The sequence below is a fragment of the Phaethon aethereus genome, assembly GCF_964289735.1.
Source record: "Phaethon aethereus genome assembly, chromosome: 13".
NCBI lineage: Eukaryota > Metazoa > Chordata > Aves > Phaethontiformes > Phaethontidae > Phaethon > Phaethon aethereus.
Window position 1 is genome coordinate 17,862,501 of NC_138589.1, and position 21,456 is coordinate 17,883,956.

At 42.9% G+C, this 21,456-nt stretch overlaps 1 protein-coding gene across 1 annotated transcript in view; it reads left to right on the top strand.

Moving 5' to 3' along the window:
• Nucleotides 1-697: 697 nt before the first annotated feature.
• GAN (gigaxonin) overlaps nt 698-21,456 on the top strand; it is a gene marked incomplete at both ends in the record, with an annotated part of 28,261 nt that continues 7,502 nt past the window's right edge. The window contains 9 exons of the mRNA XM_082005814.1: nt 698-864; nt 14,902-15,016; nt 15,877-16,227; nt 16,690-16,907; nt 17,858-17,979; nt 18,466-18,578; nt 19,640-19,789; nt 20,099-20,235; nt 20,750-20,878. Of these exons, the coding sequence (XP_081861940.1) occupies nt 698-864; nt 14,902-15,016; nt 15,877-16,227; nt 16,690-16,907; nt 17,858-17,979; nt 18,466-18,578; nt 19,640-19,789; nt 20,099-20,235; nt 20,750-20,878 (1,502 nt within the window). The remainder of the gene's footprint in view (nt 865-14,901; nt 15,017-15,876; nt 16,228-16,689; nt 16,908-17,857; nt 17,980-18,465; nt 18,579-19,639; nt 19,790-20,098; nt 20,236-20,749; nt 20,879-21,456) is intronic.

Sequence of the window (21,456 nt, forward strand, 5' to 3'; positions counted from 1 at the left end):
GATCACAGTTTTGGAAACACTTTCACTCGGTGCAAATCGAGTTTCACGGCTTAAATACTGGATGGTGTTAAAGAAACCAGCAGCGGATGGAATCAAGTCATCTCCTAATGTGCAATTAAGCACGTTAAATACACGGCCTAAAACCTTGTGAACAGTCCTGAAGAAAAATCTTTTTGCCTGAAAAGGGCGTATTTCCAGCTGTTTGCTCTGGAAAGCGGCACTATCGAAACGAGTCTCTGTGTTTAATTCTCATCTCTCTCTTTTCCGCATGCCAACGCCTATTCCTTTCCACCTCCAGCTCACGTAAGGGGGAAAAATAAACACAGAAACGGCGGGGTTTGCTCACGTTTTAAAGCCAAGGTGGGGGGAACAAAACCCCAGATGATTTCGCAGGCGACGCCGAGTTCAGGGTCCCCGACCTGCAGCCGCGGCGGTCACCTCCGCCGCCCGGCGCGGCGCAGCCCTGCTCACGCGGGCACCCGGCTGAGGGGCCGGGCCGGGCCGGGCCGGGCCGGGCCGGGCCGCACCGCCCGGGGCCGCCCCCGCGCCCGCGCCCGCCCCGAGGGGGGAGGCCGGCGGCCGGGCCGGGCGGGGCGGCGCGGGGAGATGATGTCAGCGGCGGGCTGGCAGCCATGGTGTGAGGGCAGTGATTGAGGCGGCCGGCCCGGCGCGGCGCGGCTCAGCAGAGCCCGGCAGCATGTCGGGGCCGAGTGCCGTGTCGGACCCCCAGCACCCGGCGCGGCTGCTGCGGGCCCTCAGCTCCTTCCGCGAGGAGAGCCGCTTCTGCGACGCGCACCTGGTGCTGGAGGGGGAGGAGATCCCGGTGCAGAAGAACATCCTGGCGGCTGCCAGCCCCTACATCAGGTACGGCCGGGGCCGCGACCGGGCCCGCGACCGGGCCCGCAGCCCCCCCGGGAGCTCGCCGGGGCCGCGACCGGGCCCGCAGCCCCCCCGGGAGCTCGCCGGGGCCGCGACCGGGCCCGCAGCCCCCCCGGGAGCTCGCCGGGGCCGCGACCGGGCCCGCAGCCCCCCCGGGAGCTCGCCGGGGCCGCGACCGGGCCCGCAGCCCCCCCGGGAGCTCGCCGGGGCCGCGACCGGGCCCGCAGCCCCCCCGGGAGCTCGCCGGGGCCGCGACCGGGCCCGCAGCCCCCCCGGGAGCTCGCCGGGGCCGCGACCGGGCCCGCAGCCCCCCCGGGAGCTCGCCGGGGCCGCGACCGGGCCCGCAGCCCCCTGCGGGCGGCCACTCGGCAGTATCGGCGCTCCCCGAGGGGGTGGCCGGCCGGAGGTGGCCGTTGCGGGCCGTTACGGTTACGTAAGGAGCGGGCTTGGCTTTTAAGGACGAAGGAGTAAGGGGAGGCCGGCGGGGGGGGCGTCTGCCGGCGGCGGGTCGGTGAGGAGCGGAGCGGGCCTGCCCTCCCCTCCCCGGGGCTGCGGGCCCGGCCCCGGCGTTTGCCTGAGCGCCCTGGTGAGAGGGTCCCGGCTCCCGGCCCGCCCCCCGCCGGTGCCACCGGCCGCTCCCCCGCAGACCCGAGTCCCTCCGGAGGAGCAGTCGCCCTCTCCGCATTAAACTGCTGCTGTGTTCAGGTTTGAAAGGCTGTTTGACACACTGGGGAGAAAAAAAAAAAGAAAACCCAAAATGCCCCAACAACTTAAGTGCTACCAAGCGCCTGGCGTCAACAGCCACCTCGAAAAAATAAACCTTTCAGGCTAAAAAGGCCAAGGCGCAGCGCCCGTGCCCGCTGCGGGCTCTGGAGGCGCTGGGGCTTGCGACCGTCGGCTGCACCGAGTCAGCACCTCAGCGTTACCTTTATTTTTTTCCTCCCCCTTCTTGATGTCTTTTAGCAGGAGAGGGTGATGGATTCTGAAGTACATCAGCTTTTAAATGAAAAAAAGTTGGTTTGTCTCCCCATCTCTGGCTGCCTCGTGCCAGTGCAGTATCAAGGGACATCACTCAGAAGTTGCCAGAGGTGTCGAAGCGCGGTCACGGTGGGAGAGCTGGCCGCCGACGGCAGCGTGCGCCGGCAGAGCCGCGCACTTTGACGGCCAGTCTTGGGGAGGACAAGCTGTATTAGCACGGACATGGTTTCTGAGGTGGCCCGGCAAACACTTTATCCTGGGCTATGTTTTCAGTGAAACCCATTTCATGAAAGGTCCTGCTGTCGCTGTTGGCAGCAGTTTGACCTTCTCCATCGTGCTCAGTGGTGGGGTGTCCAACGACATCAAGTAAAAAGAATATACCCGCCGTAAGATTTTTATAGTACATGTCTGCCTGACAGAGGGTAAATGAAACGTACAGGTGGCTAATTTCGAAGGGGTTGGGGTTTTGGTTTTAAGTCCTATCAGTTGCAGGTAATAAAGACGTTAATTTTGTCTTAGTCTGTAAAGTAGGAGCAGTCCTTTCAGTATCACTTCAACGCAGGATTATTGTAAGTCTGTAGCAGAGTTTTTGTAACGGTTGGGCTTTCCTTCCAGTTGTAGCTTCCTGTGAAGTTGTCACAAAATCTGCGTATTTGCCCTAGGTGGGCATGGGGAGTCTGTGTGCTACTCCAGAAAAATGCAGCCTGTTTCAGTGTCGTTTATCATCTGCTTTTAGGCAATGTGGTGTTTTGGGTGACCATTGTAGTACAACTTTGATATGATCAAGTACAAAAATAAACTAAAAATAAATAGAATATGAAGTTGGTGATCAGCTTTTAAATGGGTGTTGGTCATGGACAGACTTAAAGAAACAGTTCTCTGCACTGGTTGAGCTAGCAGACCTGAGATATAAAACGAAATAAAAATCACGGAGAAGGAAGATCAGCAAAAATTTGCAAAAAAGACACCATGGAGCCTATGTACTAATAATAATTTGTTTGGTTTCTTGAAGCAAACTGTTGAAGCAGTTTTGGAAGACTGGTGAAAGCCAAAGACATGAAATCGAAATGAGCCATTGATTCAATACTCTTCAAAACTCCTGAATGTTTTTTAGGTTGTTGGTCATCCTATTTTAGATTATCATATGCAATATCTGAAATTAAGGTGCAGAAGGGTTGCTCTAGGTGGAAAGAGGTCATATTCTTGGAAGAACTGCTGTTCTGCTGTAACAGCAAGATGAGTTTACAGGACATGTGCAATTTTTTTACTGTGAAAGAGAGTGCTTAATTAAAAGATATTGTAAATTATTCCATGGAGAAATACCTTTTCACAGAATGTCATCTTTAAGTATTGCATTTTTTTCATCTCTGAAAAATGTACTGGAGAAACATGAGTTAAGTGTGTGTTAGGAGTAGGCACCAGACATAACTGCATTAGCAACAAAACTTGTAGTCATTAGAGTTGTGGGTTTTTTTAAACTCAAAATTGTTCAGGTTCAGATCCCATGAAGGAACACATTAACTATGTGTGAAAGTAGGTTATGTGCATTAATATAAATATGATTAAGTTTTGTTGTTGTGTTTTTGTTTTTTTTTTTTTTTTAGCTTACTCATCTTTTCTCCTTGGGCTTGTAAGATGTAAAGAACCAAAATACATGTACCTCATTCTTGTGTGGCACATTAAGAAACACATTTGTATTATCTATCTGTGCAGAGCCTCATTTTCACCTGCTGCGTATCTCTCTTCATTTTATCACTCCAGGATCTATTTCTTAGTCCAGCTGGTCTTCACATTGGTTAGAATTGGTCAGATAGGTTGCTAATTTTGGAGCATTGTTTCCAGCCAAAAGTAATGTTTCAGTGTCTCTTTTTGGAGATTAATCTCCAGCCTGTACCTATTCTATGCAAGTCCCATTTATTTTGAGTGTTGGTTTTTCAAATAAAAATATTCCTTTGGGTTTCTATATAAAGAGTTAATTTCAGGAGACTCAAGAATTTTATGTCCTTGTATTTTAAGAGTAGATGATTCCAAAGCGTGCTCTGATACCAGAGGCTGTTACACTCTCCAAATACCAATTGATTTGTGTCACTGTCATTTGAAAAATTCCAATATAAAGCTCAGAAAAATCCATTAACCAATTTCAGAAGTAAAACTTGGAAGAAAAATGAGTAGATAAGTGAAACGTACTCGGCAGTGAAGCAGTGGAAGTATGAGTTGGCATGGTGTTTTGTGTGTCTGGCTGTGTCATTATGTATTGTGGCTGTGGGCAAGTTCAGAAGCTGTGCAGGGTTTGCACGAATGCTTAGTTTAGGGTGTGAGTAGGAAAATAAGTAGGCATGGGCTTTCTGAGGGGGTGGTTGGGTGTGAGCAAAGTCTGTGTGTGCCGAAGGATTTGGGCAGCCACAGAGAGGAGTGTTACCTGTTTTTTAGTTTTGCATGGAAGCTGTTTGGCTGACTGGTTATGAGTAGGACACTTGTAAATTATAGTGATGTGGCTTCCCTCTGGTTATTTGGCAACTGGATTATCCATGCAGCTCAAAAATGGCAGCTTCAGCGGGGAGAGGTCAAAAGGCGTGAAGGGGATGCAGAAACATGTGGAAGTGTTACTCGTGTCATGGGTCTCATCTGCCTTACTTGTCCATAGGCTTCTTTCTGCAAGTACAGGAAAAAATAAATAAATGCCTGTTTCATGAATAAATTTTCAGCCCGTGGGACCAGTAAGACTTTTTATTTTTGTGGTAGTTTGATTCTTGAGGTCTTGCCTCAACTGCTTAATGCCAAGTTGCTTGTAGGTCTCTGAGGGCAGTGAGGTCTGCAGTGGTTTTATGAATTCCTACAGAATTGCCTTGTGTATACAGGTTTATCTAATCCCTCTGTGTGCCCCAGGAGCAAATCCTGTCATTTACAAAACACAGAAGTCTTCTTACATATCTCTAACATCTTGTGGTATGTTCCTGAGCCTGAGAAAAGGAGGATTCCTCAGGAAGAGACTGCCATAGGACAAAGTGTGGTTTGGCTCAAAGTGATGCTGCTGTGCATCCCAGAGAAGTTAAATTTGAGCCAGGTTAGCTCTTGATTTTCTCTTCTGTAACGAATCAGCCAGAAGCCTGCACGACTTCTTAGCACTTTTTGTACTGGCAATTGCCCTAATGTGGATACAGTTCTATTGCCCAGGTTTAATTCACTTAGTTTGTGAGCCTAGTGTAAATTAGGTGGCATAAGAGTGCTTCTACCAGAATAAACCATGCTTGCAGTCATAAGTTTGCCCTAAGTTGTAGCATATATCTGCAAACCTTTTATAGGATAGATTTGGTCCAAGTATTCCTGGTATCCTCAACAGCAGCCACAGATGTTCTCATCTGAACAGATCTGTCACTGCCTGGCATGAGTGGTTCCTGGCCAGCTGAAACTTGCAGCTCCTAATATTTTGCTAGCTTACTGTCTGCTTGCTTGTATTGCAAGGAGCATGTGGGAACTACCTTAACAAAGAGGATATTTAAGCTCGAATTCTTAGATTAACTTAATGTTGTTATGCAGGGACTGTGCTGCTGTGTTAGAGGTTAAGAGATTTTTCTTATCTCAGCAAGTTTTGTCTTTGGTTTTCATGCATCTGCGTGAATAGACTAATAGAGTGTATGTATTCTATACTGTTCCTCAAGATTTTTCTGACTTAGTAACGGACCAGTAACCATATTTTAATCTTTTTCCAGATGAGCATAATATAGCTAAAAAACAATAAAAATGTAAAATTAAGTTCCCGTTATTTTCCGTTTACTTGTAAATAGCTGTGCTTCTTGTAAATTGGCTTTGGTCAGAAATAACCTGACACCATTCGCATCTTCTCGCTTGTGCTGTTCAACCTTCTGACCTCCCTAAAACATTCTAGACCTCGTAGGACCCCTGCACAGCCACAAAACCGTAACCTCTCTGCCAGTGCCAGTATAGCCTTCTGCGGAGATGTGGTGGGACAGGTCCCCTGTCCTTTCCTCTGCGTGCTGGCACTTGGAACATTTTGAGTGGTTGTGAAACCGTGAGAAGGCAGTCTGCTGAGACGTGGCCTGTGTGTAAGTGCGTCTGTGAGCACCTCTAGGTGCTGCTGTGAGAGGTGGGACGGGAGGTCCTTTCTGCAGCGCACTGAAAAGGTGCAGCTTGGCAGTTTTTGTTACACTTGTTGGACAGTAAATATTGTCGAGCAGGGCGAGGTAGAAGCCAATGCGTGCCAGTAGCTTCTGCTGCTTGTTTCCTGATACCTGATTGTTTTATATTGACATTTATAGGGAGCTTTTGTAGTGTGTTGAAACTTTTTCTATTTGGGAGTAGTACTGAAGTCGTGAATACAAACCGCTGCTGAAGCTGGGAGGTATTTGGTTGTCAAGACCCTGTGCGCTCAAGTTCTGGTTTAGCCGAATTGCGCTGTGCTCGTGCCAGGTCTTGTTCCCTCGTCACTGGGCGTTCAGGGCAGCGTTGTGGTAACTGCTCTATCAAGGAGGAATCTAAAGCCATGTCATCTGCAAGGTTTCTTACGAGAAGTTTGTTTCTGGCTGTCTCCTGGGAACTTTACAGGCTGCCCTGGCAGTAGAAAGTCAGGAACAAATCAGGCCAGAATTTGCTTCCAGACTTTTAAAGCTGTTTTTTAAATTAGGCATGGTTTTGTTTTGGCTTTGTTGGTTTGCTTTTTTTTAATGCAACTAAGATGTCACCTGTGATGTTTTAGTGGTAACTGTGTTGTAAAGTCTCTAACTTTGAGAAGTAATAAATCAAAATAGTTGCCTTGTCCAGAAACTCTCTACCTGGCATAAGTTGGGAGAAGTGCCTAAATGTGTGTTATGTTTGGAGAAGTAGTTGAGGGGCGACAGTGATAAAGGTATGTTAAAAGCTTATGGTTTAAATAGGGATTTAAAAATCTAAGCTTGAATGGGGAGTTGTTAGTTATATTCTTGCTCCAACAAGCCCCTAAAGATGGCCTGAAGGGAGGAAGCAGTAAGGCTCTTGCCCAGTTCAAAATAGTAAGAAAATACAGTTGGGCTGCTTCTACACGTCAGGCAAAGGGAGAACTAGAAATCAGAGTATCTTGTTTACGCAGGAGAACTTGAGATGAAATTTCTTGGCCTTTCTTTGTATGTGAAGACGCGCAGTTCATCTGCGTGCCTGATGTGAGAGGCGAGTTGGGGTGGAAGGAGGTGTGGCAGGATGGAGCTGCTTGGGATGTCTGGGTAATTTATACTTTTACCTTGCCTTTACATCTGCATGAATTGCCTTGTTTAGCAAAACTTTTATTGTTAAAAGAACCTTTTTATCAATAATTTTTCTTGCATGCTTTAAAATGTGTTTTGTAGCTGGAGCAGAGCTGTTCTGAAGATGTTCATGTGTCTGGAGAAAGACCTGGAGTTGATGAGTCTGGCCTTCTTGATTTGTCTTTAGGTTTTTCTGTTTTTCCTTTGAACCTGTTTTGTTTTGCATTGGTCTCAGCTGCAGTTACAAAAGGAACTTCCTCCTCGTGTGGCCTGACAAATATGAAAAGTAACTAATGGTTTTAAAGAATTTGTTTCTTCACGCTCTGTTCAGACCTCTTATTTCATACCGTGTACTAAGCTTTCTCTCTGTCCTGGTACTGAGTACCTGTGTAGCATACATAGGGGAGTCTCCAGTCTCCTATTTTTCTCCTGTATTATATCTATGCCACTCCTTCATATTTCCAAGAAAACAAACCAAAAAAATCACTGTTATGGACAGCTCTGAAATTGCTTCTTGCCTGTCAAGGAAATACGTTCTTAATACCATGTAGTTAGTGGCTGGTTTATGTCCTCAGGCACGTTGGTTTACATCTCCTGAATGACTTTAAGCTGCCTAGTATAGCTCTTGTTATTGTTTATGGACACGGTTAGTACTCTGAATTGCAGACTCTTGGCTCTTCCTTCTTGTGCTGCTGAAATCCACACTCCTCGTTCCTTTTTCCTCTTGGCTTTGTCATTGCTTTCCATGATAGTCTTGCAGATCTCCGTTTCCGAGCTCCTGGCATGTCCGCAGTTCTGGTGCCTTCCTCCATTGGATTCCCAGAGAAACACAGTGCTTGTCGCATCTTCTAGTTGTCCCACAATACTTACGCACTTGTAATTTTGTCCATTCAACTTCATACTTACCAGTGATTGTGAAAACCTTTCTCTGATGCTTTTTTCTCCCATGTGCTGTGATAAGTGAGGTATAAAAACCTGATTAAACCAAGTTTTCTCAGCAGGTTAATTGGTGTTTCCCAAATATGATTTTATTAAGTCGCAGGAATGTTTGGGTTATTAGAGACATGCTACACAGCATTGCCTTTCTTAAATACGTTTAATGGTAAATTTAACAGCATGGGTATGGTACTGTACTTCTTCCTTCTAAAAAAGAAATTTTAACAAGTTTAAAAGCAGAGTTAATTTGAAAGAAGATGTATTTTCAGGTAAGATAGTTTCTTGGTTTAAAACTGTATTCCAGAAATGTCTTCCTTTGCTTTTCCAAGGAAGTCCTAGTTCCAACTTGCTATCTATTAGGTGTAGCACTGCTGTTTAGTACAAAGCTAAATTTTCAACTGATGTGGACTGGAAATCTCATGAATCGGCTATTTAGTGAGTGAACTTGAGTGTCATGTGTAGCACAAAAATGGCATAAATATGATACAGGTTTAGTTACTTAAGGAGATGCTTTGATGACTGTTTCATGTGAGCTAGCCTGGTTCCCATTGAGGAACAGAGATTACATATTTTTTTCCCCACCTTTTAAAAACAAACAAAGAAAAATAAAACAAACTCGCCTTCCTAAATCCAGTGGCGATTATTTCTAATACAAGAAGGTGCTTCATGTGAGAAGAGCTGAACATCTGACTGCTGGACCAGATCTACTCGGCTACACCTATAGATGAGGCCAAGCTGCGCCACATGCCGCATACGAGGTGCGTGGCACGAACCATCGGTGCCCGGCAGCCAGCTCATCTGCATTGCTTGTGGTTGACTTGTTTATAAGTTCAGCTGGTACAGTTGGTTGGTTGTTTTCCAAGTTGACTAAACAAAACCCTGAAGTAAAATGAAATGTCAGGTACTTAACTGCTGCTGAGAAGCTCTAGGAGTATGTTGTTGGGGACTGTGTTTGTCAAGTGTGTGTTCTGTCTACTTAGGGCTAACTCGCATGTTTAGGCAAGACGTGCTGGTTGAGGGTAGATTTCCAATTTAGATTACAATCTAGCTCTGGATTGTGCTCCGTGTAGTCAAAGTAACTTCAGATTTTCAGGGTAAACAAGCTCTTCACTGAGCAAAGCCCGTGAGCCTTGCACATGTCCCCTGTGCTGCTGCTGAAGGAATTGCTTTGTTCTCTTTCTCATGGTGGGGGGGAAGCCTTACATTTTTGCCTGACTTAACTTCATTTTTTCATCTGTTGGAAAGTTTATTCCTCATTGTTTTTTCTCTTAAACCAAGCAAAGCAATTTCTGCAGGTTTTTGTGCTGAGCTGTTAAGTGGACAGCTTTGAGACTTGAAGTTGCAGTTGCAGATAATCTTAAGAGAGACGTACGAGAGGCATAGCCAAAATCCTCTGAGAGCTGGCACCCTTTGCAGGGTGTGGTGAAGACTGTCTTTTATGTGTGCTGCTAAAGGCCAGGGTGCGACCTCAAAGAAAACCTTCTGATTTGGTTGTAAAATATCTTTTTGGAGGATGGCAGTGGGTGGATTGAACTGCTGCATCATGGTTTTGTGTCTGACTTGTTTAATAGTGTGATTATCAAGGTTTTTTGCATGCAGAAAGACCAGCTTTCATGGGAGAAAATGTTTCAGGCGTAAAGGCAGACAAATAAAAAAATTTTGCCATTAAAATGGTCAATCTGAAGTAGGACTTAATTAGATTTAACATGGAAAGCTTGTACTTGAAAGACTCAGACCTACATAAGGAAGCCCTAATCAGGAGGAGACTAAATTGACCTTATGTTTGCATCAAAAGCAGAATTTTTAAGTTTTCTCCTTACGGATGCAAAATCTCAAAGTACTTGCTTGTCGTTTTTGGGACTGAGTCATCCCTGTGAGCATGTTTTCGGCTTGATGCATGTCTTTGCTGGAAACATTTGATGGAGGTATAACTTCATATTGAAATGCTAATGCTCTCTGGAGACGCCAAAACACTGGTGCAGATAAAGGATGTATCCTGAAACCCCCATTTTATTACTCTGGTTTGGAACTATGGCTTTGCTACTCTAACAGTGAGGTTTGCTAGTGTGGCACTGTTGGCAAAGCTTGTGTGGACTAGCTCTTATGGTTAATCTGGGGCGAAGTAATTAATTTGGAAAGACAGCTCCTTTCAAAAAGACAAGCCTTTCCCTCTTCTCTCCCGCAGTTTTGTTCCTGACACCCTGCTTCGGCTGTGGAAGTAGGTCATTGAAGTGCGTTGTTTGTGGCGCGATGACGTGGGAGCAGGTAAAAGTTTGGCGTTGCAAAGCATCAAAACCGAAGCAGCTGCCTTTTGTTTCGCAGGTTTTTCAATTGTTGTTCACTGTAAATATCGTAAACCTGCTTGAGGTGAACGTGGGCTAGAGCATTCTCATTTACAAAGGCGCAATCTTTGCAGACAGATGTTTTCTTTACCTGTTTAGGTACCAGTATACCAGCACTCTAAGGATTAAAGCATTCCAAGAGTGATGCTGCTGTTCTCTTTATAACTTATGTCACCTTTGTAGAAATACATGGGTTATCTTTTCATAATAGTTCACAAATAAGGCAGAGGTTTTAAAGATGAAAGTATTCCCACAGAATTATGTCTGACTCAGGAAAGCAAGTTTTATCGGTGGCGGCTGAATTATTTGTTTTGGTTTTCATCTTGTTTGTTGTTTTGGTTTGCTTGTTGGTGTGTTTTTTTTAATTATTACTTCCTCTCCTGTAAACTGTCAACTGTAAAATGTAGGAAAAACAAGTTTTCAGACACATGGACCCTTTTTCAACGTGCTTCCCATGTGTCTTAACTGTCCCACAACAGTGCTCTCCTGTGGACTTGTCTCTGTGGAGGTTGGAAGTATGACTATGTATTTTTCTTTGTTTTGCTCCTCTAAAATGTGAGGTAAGTTGGAAGATCCATCTTAATTTTAACAAGAACAGTGAACAGTCTTAAATTTATCTCTTAGGGGTTTTTTAATTACTTGAACCTGTTTTATGCCATCAGATGTGAATTGTGACTCCTAGTAATGTCAACATTTGTTCGTAAGCCCTTTCTTTCATTTTGGTGATTTACCTTGCTTATATTGTTGCTTACATATGCAGAGGAGGTATTGGAATTTTTTTCCTCATTCTTCCTTGTGTAGTTCCATTTGAGATGACTTGTTAGGATTGTATTCCTTAAGTGATGTGACAGAGCAGATTCTAAATTTGTCACACAGACACACAACATCAAAACACAATGTAAAGCCAGTTGTTCTTACGCCACTTGCTCAAGGTGTAGTGTGTGCCAGGCAGTTTTCCTGACCACGTACAAGAGGTTGGGGTGAATGTAATGCATTTATAGAACACTATTTATGTTACTGGAAGCGGTTTCAACTTACAATGGTGATCTTCTTAATTAAAAATTGGAAAACTTCCTTTTACAACTTGTACGGAGTCAAGCTGCTCAAAATTAAATTACCTAAGAAAACAGGACTGAGAAGTTGCCTTGTTTTGTTTCCCCCAGCTCTGAGTGCGTCTCTGCTGGGCTCTGCTCCCAGCTAACGCGATTTCTGGTTGGCTTTGGGAGTTTCATTTTCTTCTAAATCGTCATGTTCTGGTCTTTCATCTGAATTAAGGAAGATTGAGGCAGCCTTTTCTGCTGCAGTTTGGCAACGTAGGGTGCTTTTGAAGTAATTAGAAATGTTGTCTGGGGTAGGAAGCTTTCACACACACGTGTTGGAAGCAGCTGTGCTGCAGATGGGCACATTCTGCACCTTGGTTGCTGGTTGCCACTTCCAGCTTTCTGCCACACAAATCATAGGCTGAATAAATCACCGTAAGGAAGAGCATGGTGGAAAGAAAACATCCTCCTTCCTGTGATACTGACAGATAGGAAAACCTCTGCTTAAGCATAGCTAGGAACGTTTTTTTTCTAAAGTGAAATTTGATAGAGAGCCAGGGTTAAGTATTTCACAACATGCTGTCCGCTCTGTCTTTCTGAAGTGGGAACAAATGTGTTTTGAAACTTTCTCACTCCTCGTTGCATGCGTTATGGCAAGGGTGCCCGGACCTCAGCTTGCTAGTGAGGCGTGGGTGCAGGTAAACGGTGGGTGCCGGGTGATGCAAGAGGCATGGCTCCTTGCCCTCCGCTTACATACCTCCTACTTTTTTCTCCTCCTTCAGCTTTCTTTCCATATTAGACTTGCAATTTTTCATCTTAAACTTTTCCAGACCCAAACTTGGTTATAATATATCCTCGCATCGTTTCTTTCTCCCCACGTCCCGACAGCCAGTAGCCATCCTGCAGAGCTTGATGTGAGCGACAAGGAGTACGTCCAGCTGCCGTTTGGGAATGGTCCTCCTGTCACAGCTCAGAAATTTTAGTACCAAAATAAATAACCTAGCAGTTTATTAACTAACAAATTGCTATATAGCAAACGTTTGCACAAGGTGAATATTTGCCCACATACAAGTATCTATAACTTCGAAATAAATCGATTCTCAAAGTTATTTTTCTGCTTTGAGTTTGTTTTTTGCTTGCATCAGTGGTTGGTTTGTTTCTTTTCAGGTTAACAACTGTTGGTGCCTAAAAAAACACACAGTAATTAGAATTATCTAGCCTGATAAGACCCAAAACCTCTGAACAACACTTTCTTGTTACTAGGAGGTGTCAGTGTAAAGTCCATGCAAGAGGTGATTTAGCTTGGGTGTGTACAGGTGATGCTAAGATGAAAATTAGTGATAAGTAGCACTAGTCCTTTCCCTAATCTCCCCATTAGTGCTGGCATGCAACGTGTTTATTACATGCCTTGCATCTGTTTTAAGCCCCACAGTGTGTTGGACTGTGTAGATACCGCTGTGTATTTGACCATGGCAGCTACTCATAGGCATCCCGTACCTATGAACCACAGATACCATCTGACCGTCTCTCTTTCCTGGGGAAAGAAGCCACATGCTGCAAATCTTGATACATTTTATGTTAAACTAAAAGAAAACAGAGCTTCATCCCAGGAAACAAGATGCGGCTTTCATTACAGACTAAGAGACCCAAAACTCAAGCATAATCGGCATAATTAAAATGAAGGTAGTTTGAATAGGCTTGAAAATGCGTGTAAAGAAGCCTTGATAATGGACTAGAGTTGAAAACGTACGTTGCTCTGTGTGTATGTGCCCTTTCATTCGTTTGGAGTTGTAGGCATGAATAATGCGCATTCCACGTGAGCGAAGACGGTGTGGATTGAGATGCACATTGTACAGGATCACTTAAGCTGTATATTCGGTTTAGAAGTTTTCAGCTGACAAGTTGCAAATCAGTGTCTGGTATTGCAGCACTTGCTTTATTGGAAGCAATTATTTATTTATTCAGAGAACAGGCTTAATTTTTCTACTCTCCTTCCTAGTGTTAGGAAATAAACAATTTCCTAATCCATATTACCCTGTTGTTGTTATTGTTTGTATTATAACTCGGGCTAGGTGCTGTACAAACACAGAACGAAGCAGCTTAGCTTCAGACCTTGTACCGTCGTGCACATGCATCGCAGCAGCATTATGTCCCAGAGCGTTCTGCGCGCTGGCGATGGGTCTCTTGCAGCGTAGAAAAGCGATGTGAAAACGAGACCACGAGTATGATTAACTTCAGGGCTAAAATTACCATCCTTATTCACCCTTAAAAGTAGCTCCTTCTAGACTAGGATTTCATTTGATGTGAGTTATATCTTATTTCGTGAGAAACTGATTTACTCAGATATGAGTAAGTGAAGCAGAATCTGCCCTTAGCTAAGTCCTATTTATGTATTTACTTAGTATGAGTGTGGATAGCAGAAGACTGCAACAAACTGGACACTTTTAGCTTAGCAAAGCCACAGCTTTTCACACTAAGAAACTAATTATATCTATGAATATGTTCAAATGAATATAAAAATGTTATTAAGGCTTTTATTTTAATGTGCTGTGATACAGATGTAGATATCTCAATATACACAGAGGTAGTGAAATAAGTTTTCTGGTCTTTATATAATGTGTTCTTCATTGCCTAAAGCGTGGAAAAAAGATGTTAAAAATGATCTTTTAGCTCTTGTGTCTGTTTTCATTTGAGTGGACACTGCTTCCTTTTGAACACTTAAATTTGTCTTTCCTGGAAAAAGTGTTTGCACTAAAGATGATGGAAAGCACAGCTGTCTGCTGTGGTGTTATTATTTCTTCATCTTTTCCTCCAGTCCCCCTCCGTTCTGTTCAAAGGCACATCAAACTGTTCCTGGTATTTTTAAAGAAGTTGCTCATAAGTGAAGTGTCCACTGATGTAGATGAATATTTAAAGCTCAGCTGAGCAGCACGTGGGCTGTTTCCTACAACTTTGAGCGCACAGTTCGGTTACAGCCAGGCATAGCATTAGGCTGATAACATCATAAATTACACAGAATGGTAATGAAATCCAAATATTTGTGCTGCCAGTGCATATTCTGATCGCATCTGCTCACTGTAATTATTTTTTTTCTTGGTAAAATGTTTTTTTGTTTGGGGGAGTGGGGTTCCACCTTTATCAAAGCAAATTCTTGTGTTTCATCTGTCAGCAGAGCTGCTGTTCTGTTTGAAGTTCTGAGTGAAGTTTTTGAATGCTTGTGATGAATCAGCTGGGAAAAACTATTTTGGCTCTTTGATGCCATGGGTGGTTTGCAAAGCTAACGTATTTCTTCAATTTGAAAATAGGAAGAGCAATATTGGAGACCGTACATACATCCTTTTCATGATAAGTCGAGAGACAGTTTTCACATCATATAGTAAGGTTTTAGTATCTCTGTTACAGCTCAAGTGATCCATTTGTTTCTTCAGAAAACTGAGACCAAGCAATGCCCAGGTTGTGAGCTTTTTTTTTTTTTCTTTTCTCCTCTCTTAGAACAAAATTGAATTATAATCCTCCAAAGGATGATGGCTCTACTTACAAGATTGAACTTGAAGGGATATCTGTTGATATCATGAAAGAGATACTAGATTACATCTTCAGCGGGCAGGTATGGTATTAAAAAAAACTAGATGGAAATTGAATTATTTGGCAAAATAACCTGGGTTTTAACACTGCTATCCGGAAAGATAAACCTATTGAGGTTTAAAGCTTTGTGATAGAACTTCGGCAAAGCAGTACATCGCACTGAGGCTCTGCATGTGAAGGAGAGGCAATAGGCTCTGCAAGAGTTCTCCGCTCTTCTTGTGCGGTGGGGGAGGACTCTAAAAGAGTCAAACGCTTGTATTAAAATTTGTGGCTACCTTCAGTCACGTGCTTTAAAGCATGCAGTCTTTGACAGCTGTAAAAGAGAAGCGGTTTGATAGCAATAGAGACTGAGACCCCATCACTGCACGTGACGGTACATCAGGCATCCTCCCTCACTGACCCTCATGCCCACCTCTCCAGCCTCTTGCTGACAGCACGCCCCTTCGGATCTTTGTGCCAGTAGCCTTAGCGGGAATTAAAGTTGGTGTGTCTGGTTTATTCAGAACCAGATTGAGATTGCTGAACAAGTTTAACTTTCAGCAGAAAAAGAAAAGGCAGGTGTGGCTTGAAATTCTCTTCTGGACATGCAGTTTAAAAAGTTATGTATTTATTGCAGCAAAATTAATTTTAGCTTCCCAGATTAGATGAGCAATTTTATGGTTACTTCAGGTGCAAAGTTCTGCTCGACACCTTCTGTCAAGCAAATGCCTTTCCATCCCTGTGTTAGTTTATAAATGTGTAGTAGTCATATCAATTTCTCGTAATTTTTACACTGGCATTAATACTCCATTTTTCAGCCACTAAGAATGAGTGTAATGAATGCGGACATGTCATGAAACAAATGAGCGATAGTAGCTAAAACTTCTAAATTAATTCTTGCAGATCAGGCTAAATGAAGAAACTATCCAAGATGTGGTACAGGCAGCTGATCTCCTGCTGCTTACAGACTTAAAAACTCTCTGCTGTGAGTTTTTAGAAGGTTGCATAGCTGCTGAGAACTGTATTGGTATTCGGGACTTTGCACTGCACTATTGTTTGCATCATGTTCACTACCTTGCCTCAGAGTATCTGGAAACTCACTTTCGAGATGTCAGCAGCACAGAGGAATTCTTGGAACTGACTCCTCAAAAACTGAAAGAAGTGCTGTCGATGGAAAAACTCAATGTTGGAAACGAAAGATACGTCTTTGAAGCAGTGATTAGGTGGATTTCACATGATTCAGACTCGAGAAAGGTCAGGACATCCAAATGTTTGTATTTTGAATGTGGCCCAAAGCGGTGTGTTTATTCTAATTGATGGGAACTTAAAATAGATACATTTCTTGCAGGGCTAATCTTGCACTGACAGGATTAGTTGAATTTTGCCTGAAATGCAGACAGCGGGACTGCAGTAAAAGGGTAAAAACTGCATTGATGGTATATCATCTGCTGTCTTTATTATTTAATAGCCGTTAAGAAAAAAAAGTACCTTTTTGGCATTTGATGAGAGAAAGCAAGTAGCACATTTGTAGTGAAACTTTGAAGACTTGATGCATTTTTTTTTAATAACCTTGTGTTGTAGATTTTGTTATTACTTCCAAATATCAAAAATACTCTTTAAAGTTTTTGATAAATATAGAAGCATCTGTATGTACGAGTGTCTTAATGCTGTTCCGTAAGGTTTGGGGGATTTTCTGGCATTTATCTCTTTCTGTAGGTTCACATGAAGGATGTCATGTCAGCAGTGTGGGTTTCAGGCTTAGATGCAGCGTATTTGCGTGAGCAGATGATGAGCGAACCACTGGTACGGGAGATCGTTAAAGAATGCAACAATATTCCCCTCACGCCGCCCCAGCAGGGAGAGGCGATGCTGGCCTCCTTCAAGCCCCGGGGCTACTCCGAGTGTATAGTGACTGTTGGTGGAGAAGAGCGAGTGTAAGTATGAAGTGGCATGGCAGCTCGTCACAGCCGCCGGTTAAAATAAAAGTGTCTAGCATTCACGGCACGTCGGAAAACACAGTGCGGAGAGAATATGTGCACCTAATGGGCTTATTACTCTATCATTTGGGTTTGTTTTTAAGTTGGTCAGGCACACCTAAATGCCTTTGTGAATGAGTCAGCAGTAAATAGTTATTTTGTGATAATTTTCTGACATTCAACATGTAGTAGACTTAGGGTAGGACATGTTGTTTGTTCAGTAAGTGTTGGCTGGTTTGTTTTTTGGTTTTTTTTTTACACTGAATAGACTTTACTCAAAATAAGCACAGAACGTTGGAGAAACACTTCTCTAATGATGCTGAAAAGCATCTATAATAAATATTAAAAATAATGAATGTGTGCTTTGACTGTTTTGTTTGTAATAGCTGTGGTTCCAAAAAAAAGTCATTATTGGTGCATCTGAGATTCCAGGTGAAAATTTCCTCTTCCACACAATAATCCCTTTCTTTTCTTGAGTATCCCTTGCAGCAGAGGGAAGGGTTTTGTCCTGTTTAAATAACTTTAGCACGTAGATGTCTGCTCTTTATAGAAGTGTAATAAAATACTCAAATAACATTTTGCACATCAGTTTGTGGATTGCTTTACTCAGACGTTACTAATACTCTATTGGTTCTTTTTAGTTTGTTCAAAGTTCCTTCATAAAAAATGTTACAGACAGACACAGTACAAATGGCATGCATCTGCTTTTTATGTCTCCAGTCTGTACAAAAATAAATTTACACATACTGGTTTGGGGGGCCTTCTCCTTATCAGGGAAATGCCACACTTTATGAATATATATTAAATCATGAACAAGCAAGTTTTGGACACAAGTTGTTAAAAGTGAACTCGTAAAGCTCTGTCTTGTCTTTCTGTTTTTGTTTGTTCCCTCCCCACCCTGTGTTCAGATCACGGAAACCAACCTCAGTGATGCGGTGTATGTGTCCTCTTTATGATCCCAATAGACAGCTCTGGATTGAACTTGCTCCTATGAGTATTCCAAGGATCAATCATGGAGTATTGTCAGCAGGTAAAGGGGAACTTTGTATTTGTAAAGCCAATATTATGAAAACTTACCAGTGCCTCAAAATCTGAGATACAGTTTATAATAACTTTACTTTTTTTAAAGATTGACTGCACTGGGATTATTTCATGCTTCCCCTTTGTCTGCCCAAAACATTACTTTATTCTGTGAAAATCCCTGTCATCTGAGTGTCTTAAAATCACTATTCCCACAATATTTTGTGGGAATCTGCTACATCTGTCTCTCTAGGAGTATTTCATGTTTTAAGTAAATTCTAGCAACTGCATCACTGAATATGTTGAATACTATCTACAGTGGTAGACTTGAGTCCAGGTATAAGTATGTGCTTTACCTTCTCCAGTCCAGACTTTGACCTGTGACTGGTCTGAATCTCCTAACGAATTCCACAATAGACCTCAGCAGTCACGTTGTCTTGCTCAGTGTACAGGTGCAAATCCTGTTTTTAAGAAGACATTATGTTTTTTTTTACAGAAGGATTTTTATTTGTGCTTGGTGGTCAGGATGAAAATAAGGGAACGCTGAGCTCTGGAGAGAAATATGATCCAGACACCAATTCATGGAGTTCCTTACCACCAATGAATGAGGCAAGATCACTATCTAACTGTTGGGATTTGTTTTGTTTTGTTTTACTTTGGAAAAATGTTCCTTTTGTTCTGCAAAATTTAATTCTGAATCCCTAGTTACTTGCAGTTCACACTTTCAAAATTGTGCTACAGACTGCCTTCTGTTTGTATCCTTATGTTGTACTTGGGTCTGATAATGGCTTCCAAATGTGGAAAAACAAAACTATTAGTGAAAAGCTAGCTGTAAAGCCGAACTACAAAATTTCAGCAATTCCACATGGAATCAGTCATATAATAGACTTAATAGTCTACATATACAGGCCTTCTAAAAATATGTGTACGTTCCCTTTGTGTTGTACACAACTCTCATATGGACAAAGGGGTTGGACTGCGCAGAAAAGATGGACAGAGGACTGGCCAGCATACAGAACTTGGTTTGCAGAGGCATATTTATATTGGTTGGGTTTGAGTTAATGTCTCCTTCATATTTGCCTTCCATCAAAAAGTAACAGTTTATTTGTAAATATACATCCTTAATACACCTGTGTTTTTATTTTCTTAAATCAGCATAGTGTGTTTAGTAAGAAATTGTTGTTTGTCACAGCATTAAAGTCTCTGGTTGGCAAAGGCCTGTAGTTTTGGCCACGTTTCTAGTTACGGTGCGTTAAGCTTCCTGCCCTTACTATGAGGGCGGCTGTTCTCCGACATACAAAACAGAAGAGCTGCCTTTTCACGGATAATGGGTCCAAGATTTGCTACTGTAGAGACCTGAAAGCAACAGCTTCATTGTGGAGACCACTGCTGTGCAAACTGAAATATGACCAAACTCTCTTTTTGGGTTTCTGTGGGGTCTCTTGCTTTTGCTGCTCTGTCTTTTTTGAATACCCTTTTCTTTTGTTTAGTTGAAGATATTAATAATCTTATTCTGGAGTTTAAAACTTCACCATTGAAAAACACCAAACCAAAAATCAGACATAATACTGGTGTCACTTCGCAGACGAATGTGCTGAAAAACAGATTGTATTGATTTATTCACAATGGCCATTATGTTTTACAATGTTGACTTTATTGATATTCCTTAGGCACGACATAATTTTGGTGTGGTGGAGATTGATGGAATTCTGTATATTCTGGGAGGTGAGGACGGTGAAAGGGAGCTAATCTCTATGGAGAGCTATGATATTTATAGCCGGACCTGGACCAAGCAGCCAGACTTGACCATGGTTAGAAAGGTAAGAACTGCATCGTATTTTACCACATTACTTATTGTTAAATAGTTAATGCCTGTATATGTATGTATTTTTTCTACCTTTTACTTCAAGTAGAATCTGTAACAAACAGTCTCAAAATGAAATGAGAGCAGCTTCTTTATTGATATACCAAAACAAAACTGTGGCTGAGAATTTTTGTGCATGGCATTGTTTGACACACAGTACAGGCAACCCAAATACATACGTGTGTGTATGCGTATATAGTTAGTTTTGAGCTCTCGATACTGTGCCTTTGTATAATTTTAGGTGTACTTTTTCTTTTTCTGTAAGATTGGCTGCTATGCAGCTATGAAGAAGAAAATCTATGCAATGGGTGGAGGCTCCTATGGAAAACTCTTTGAATCTGTTGAGTGTTACGACCCTAGGACTCAGCAGTGGACAGCAATCTGTCCTCTGAAGGAGAGAAGGTGAGTCAGAACGGAAGTGGGGGGACTAGATTGCTGCATACAACCTTTTTTAACACTCTGATGAGAGGAAGTGGTCCTTTCTGTGATGAATCCCTGAAGATGGCTATCAGAGGCCCTGTGAATTTCACTGTGTCTTTCTGAATCATGGTGGCCAGTAGTTAACATGTGGCTGAGTAAAGATAAGCATGCACGCAATAAATATAAATTTTGTACAAGTACACTCCTGCTGTTACGAGCCATACTTCCCTGATGCAAAATGAAAACTAGAAATTGTCGTTCAATTGGAACTTCATAATTTTTTCCAGAGATAAATACTTTGCTGTTTTGTTCTTTTACCTGGTCTGAATTAGGTGCCTACAATTCATATTCATGACTCATCTCATCTTGTTGAACATATAAGGGGGATGTATGTGTGTACACATAAATGTAAAAAATAGAGACAGTTCAGAAGGATATGTGAAATGGTTTTGATATATTGCTTTTATTATTTTTTTTTTCTTATTTGGATTCTCAGATTTGGGGCAGTGGCCTGTGGAGTTGCCTCTGAGCTTTATGTATTTGGCGGGGTCAGGAGTCGTGATGACAGTCAAGCCAGTGAGATGGTGACGTGCAAATCTGAATTTTATCATGATGAGTTTAAAAGGTAACTAGCTGCAGCTATAAAGATAGAAAATACATGCCTTACACACTCACCTGTCTGCTCCCCTCCTTGCTCCAGCACTTCAAAGCCTGTTAGATCTGTACCATGCATCTCTCTTGCTCATTTTACCTTTTATGATCCAGTATGGCTGGTGCCAAAGGTCCGTCTGTTCCAGTGGCTTGTCCCTCTAAGATACCAAGCCTAAAGCCGTGGGCCACCACGTCAGTCTTGGGTGCCCCTGAACAGGAGAAGCACCTGGATCATACAAGTAGTTTGTCTGGTTCTTCCCCTGCACCCTGCAATTTCCCCAAGTGCTGCTGCCCCCCACCCGTCCTCATGACCTAGGCTCCCTGCAAGTGCTCATGGAGGAGTGTAAGTATATGCAGGGATACTTGTCCATGATCCAGTCCTATCTCCAGGGATTTGCAGCTTGGGGAATTGCTAAGCTAGAGATAAGAAATTTCATGCGTTTTTGTTCCAGGCATTTAGACCTGATTGCTTTTTGAACCCATGTGGGCTTTTGCCATAGGAAAGACAGCAACCTCGACATACTGTGCATCGCTAATCTCTTTGTTTGTTTT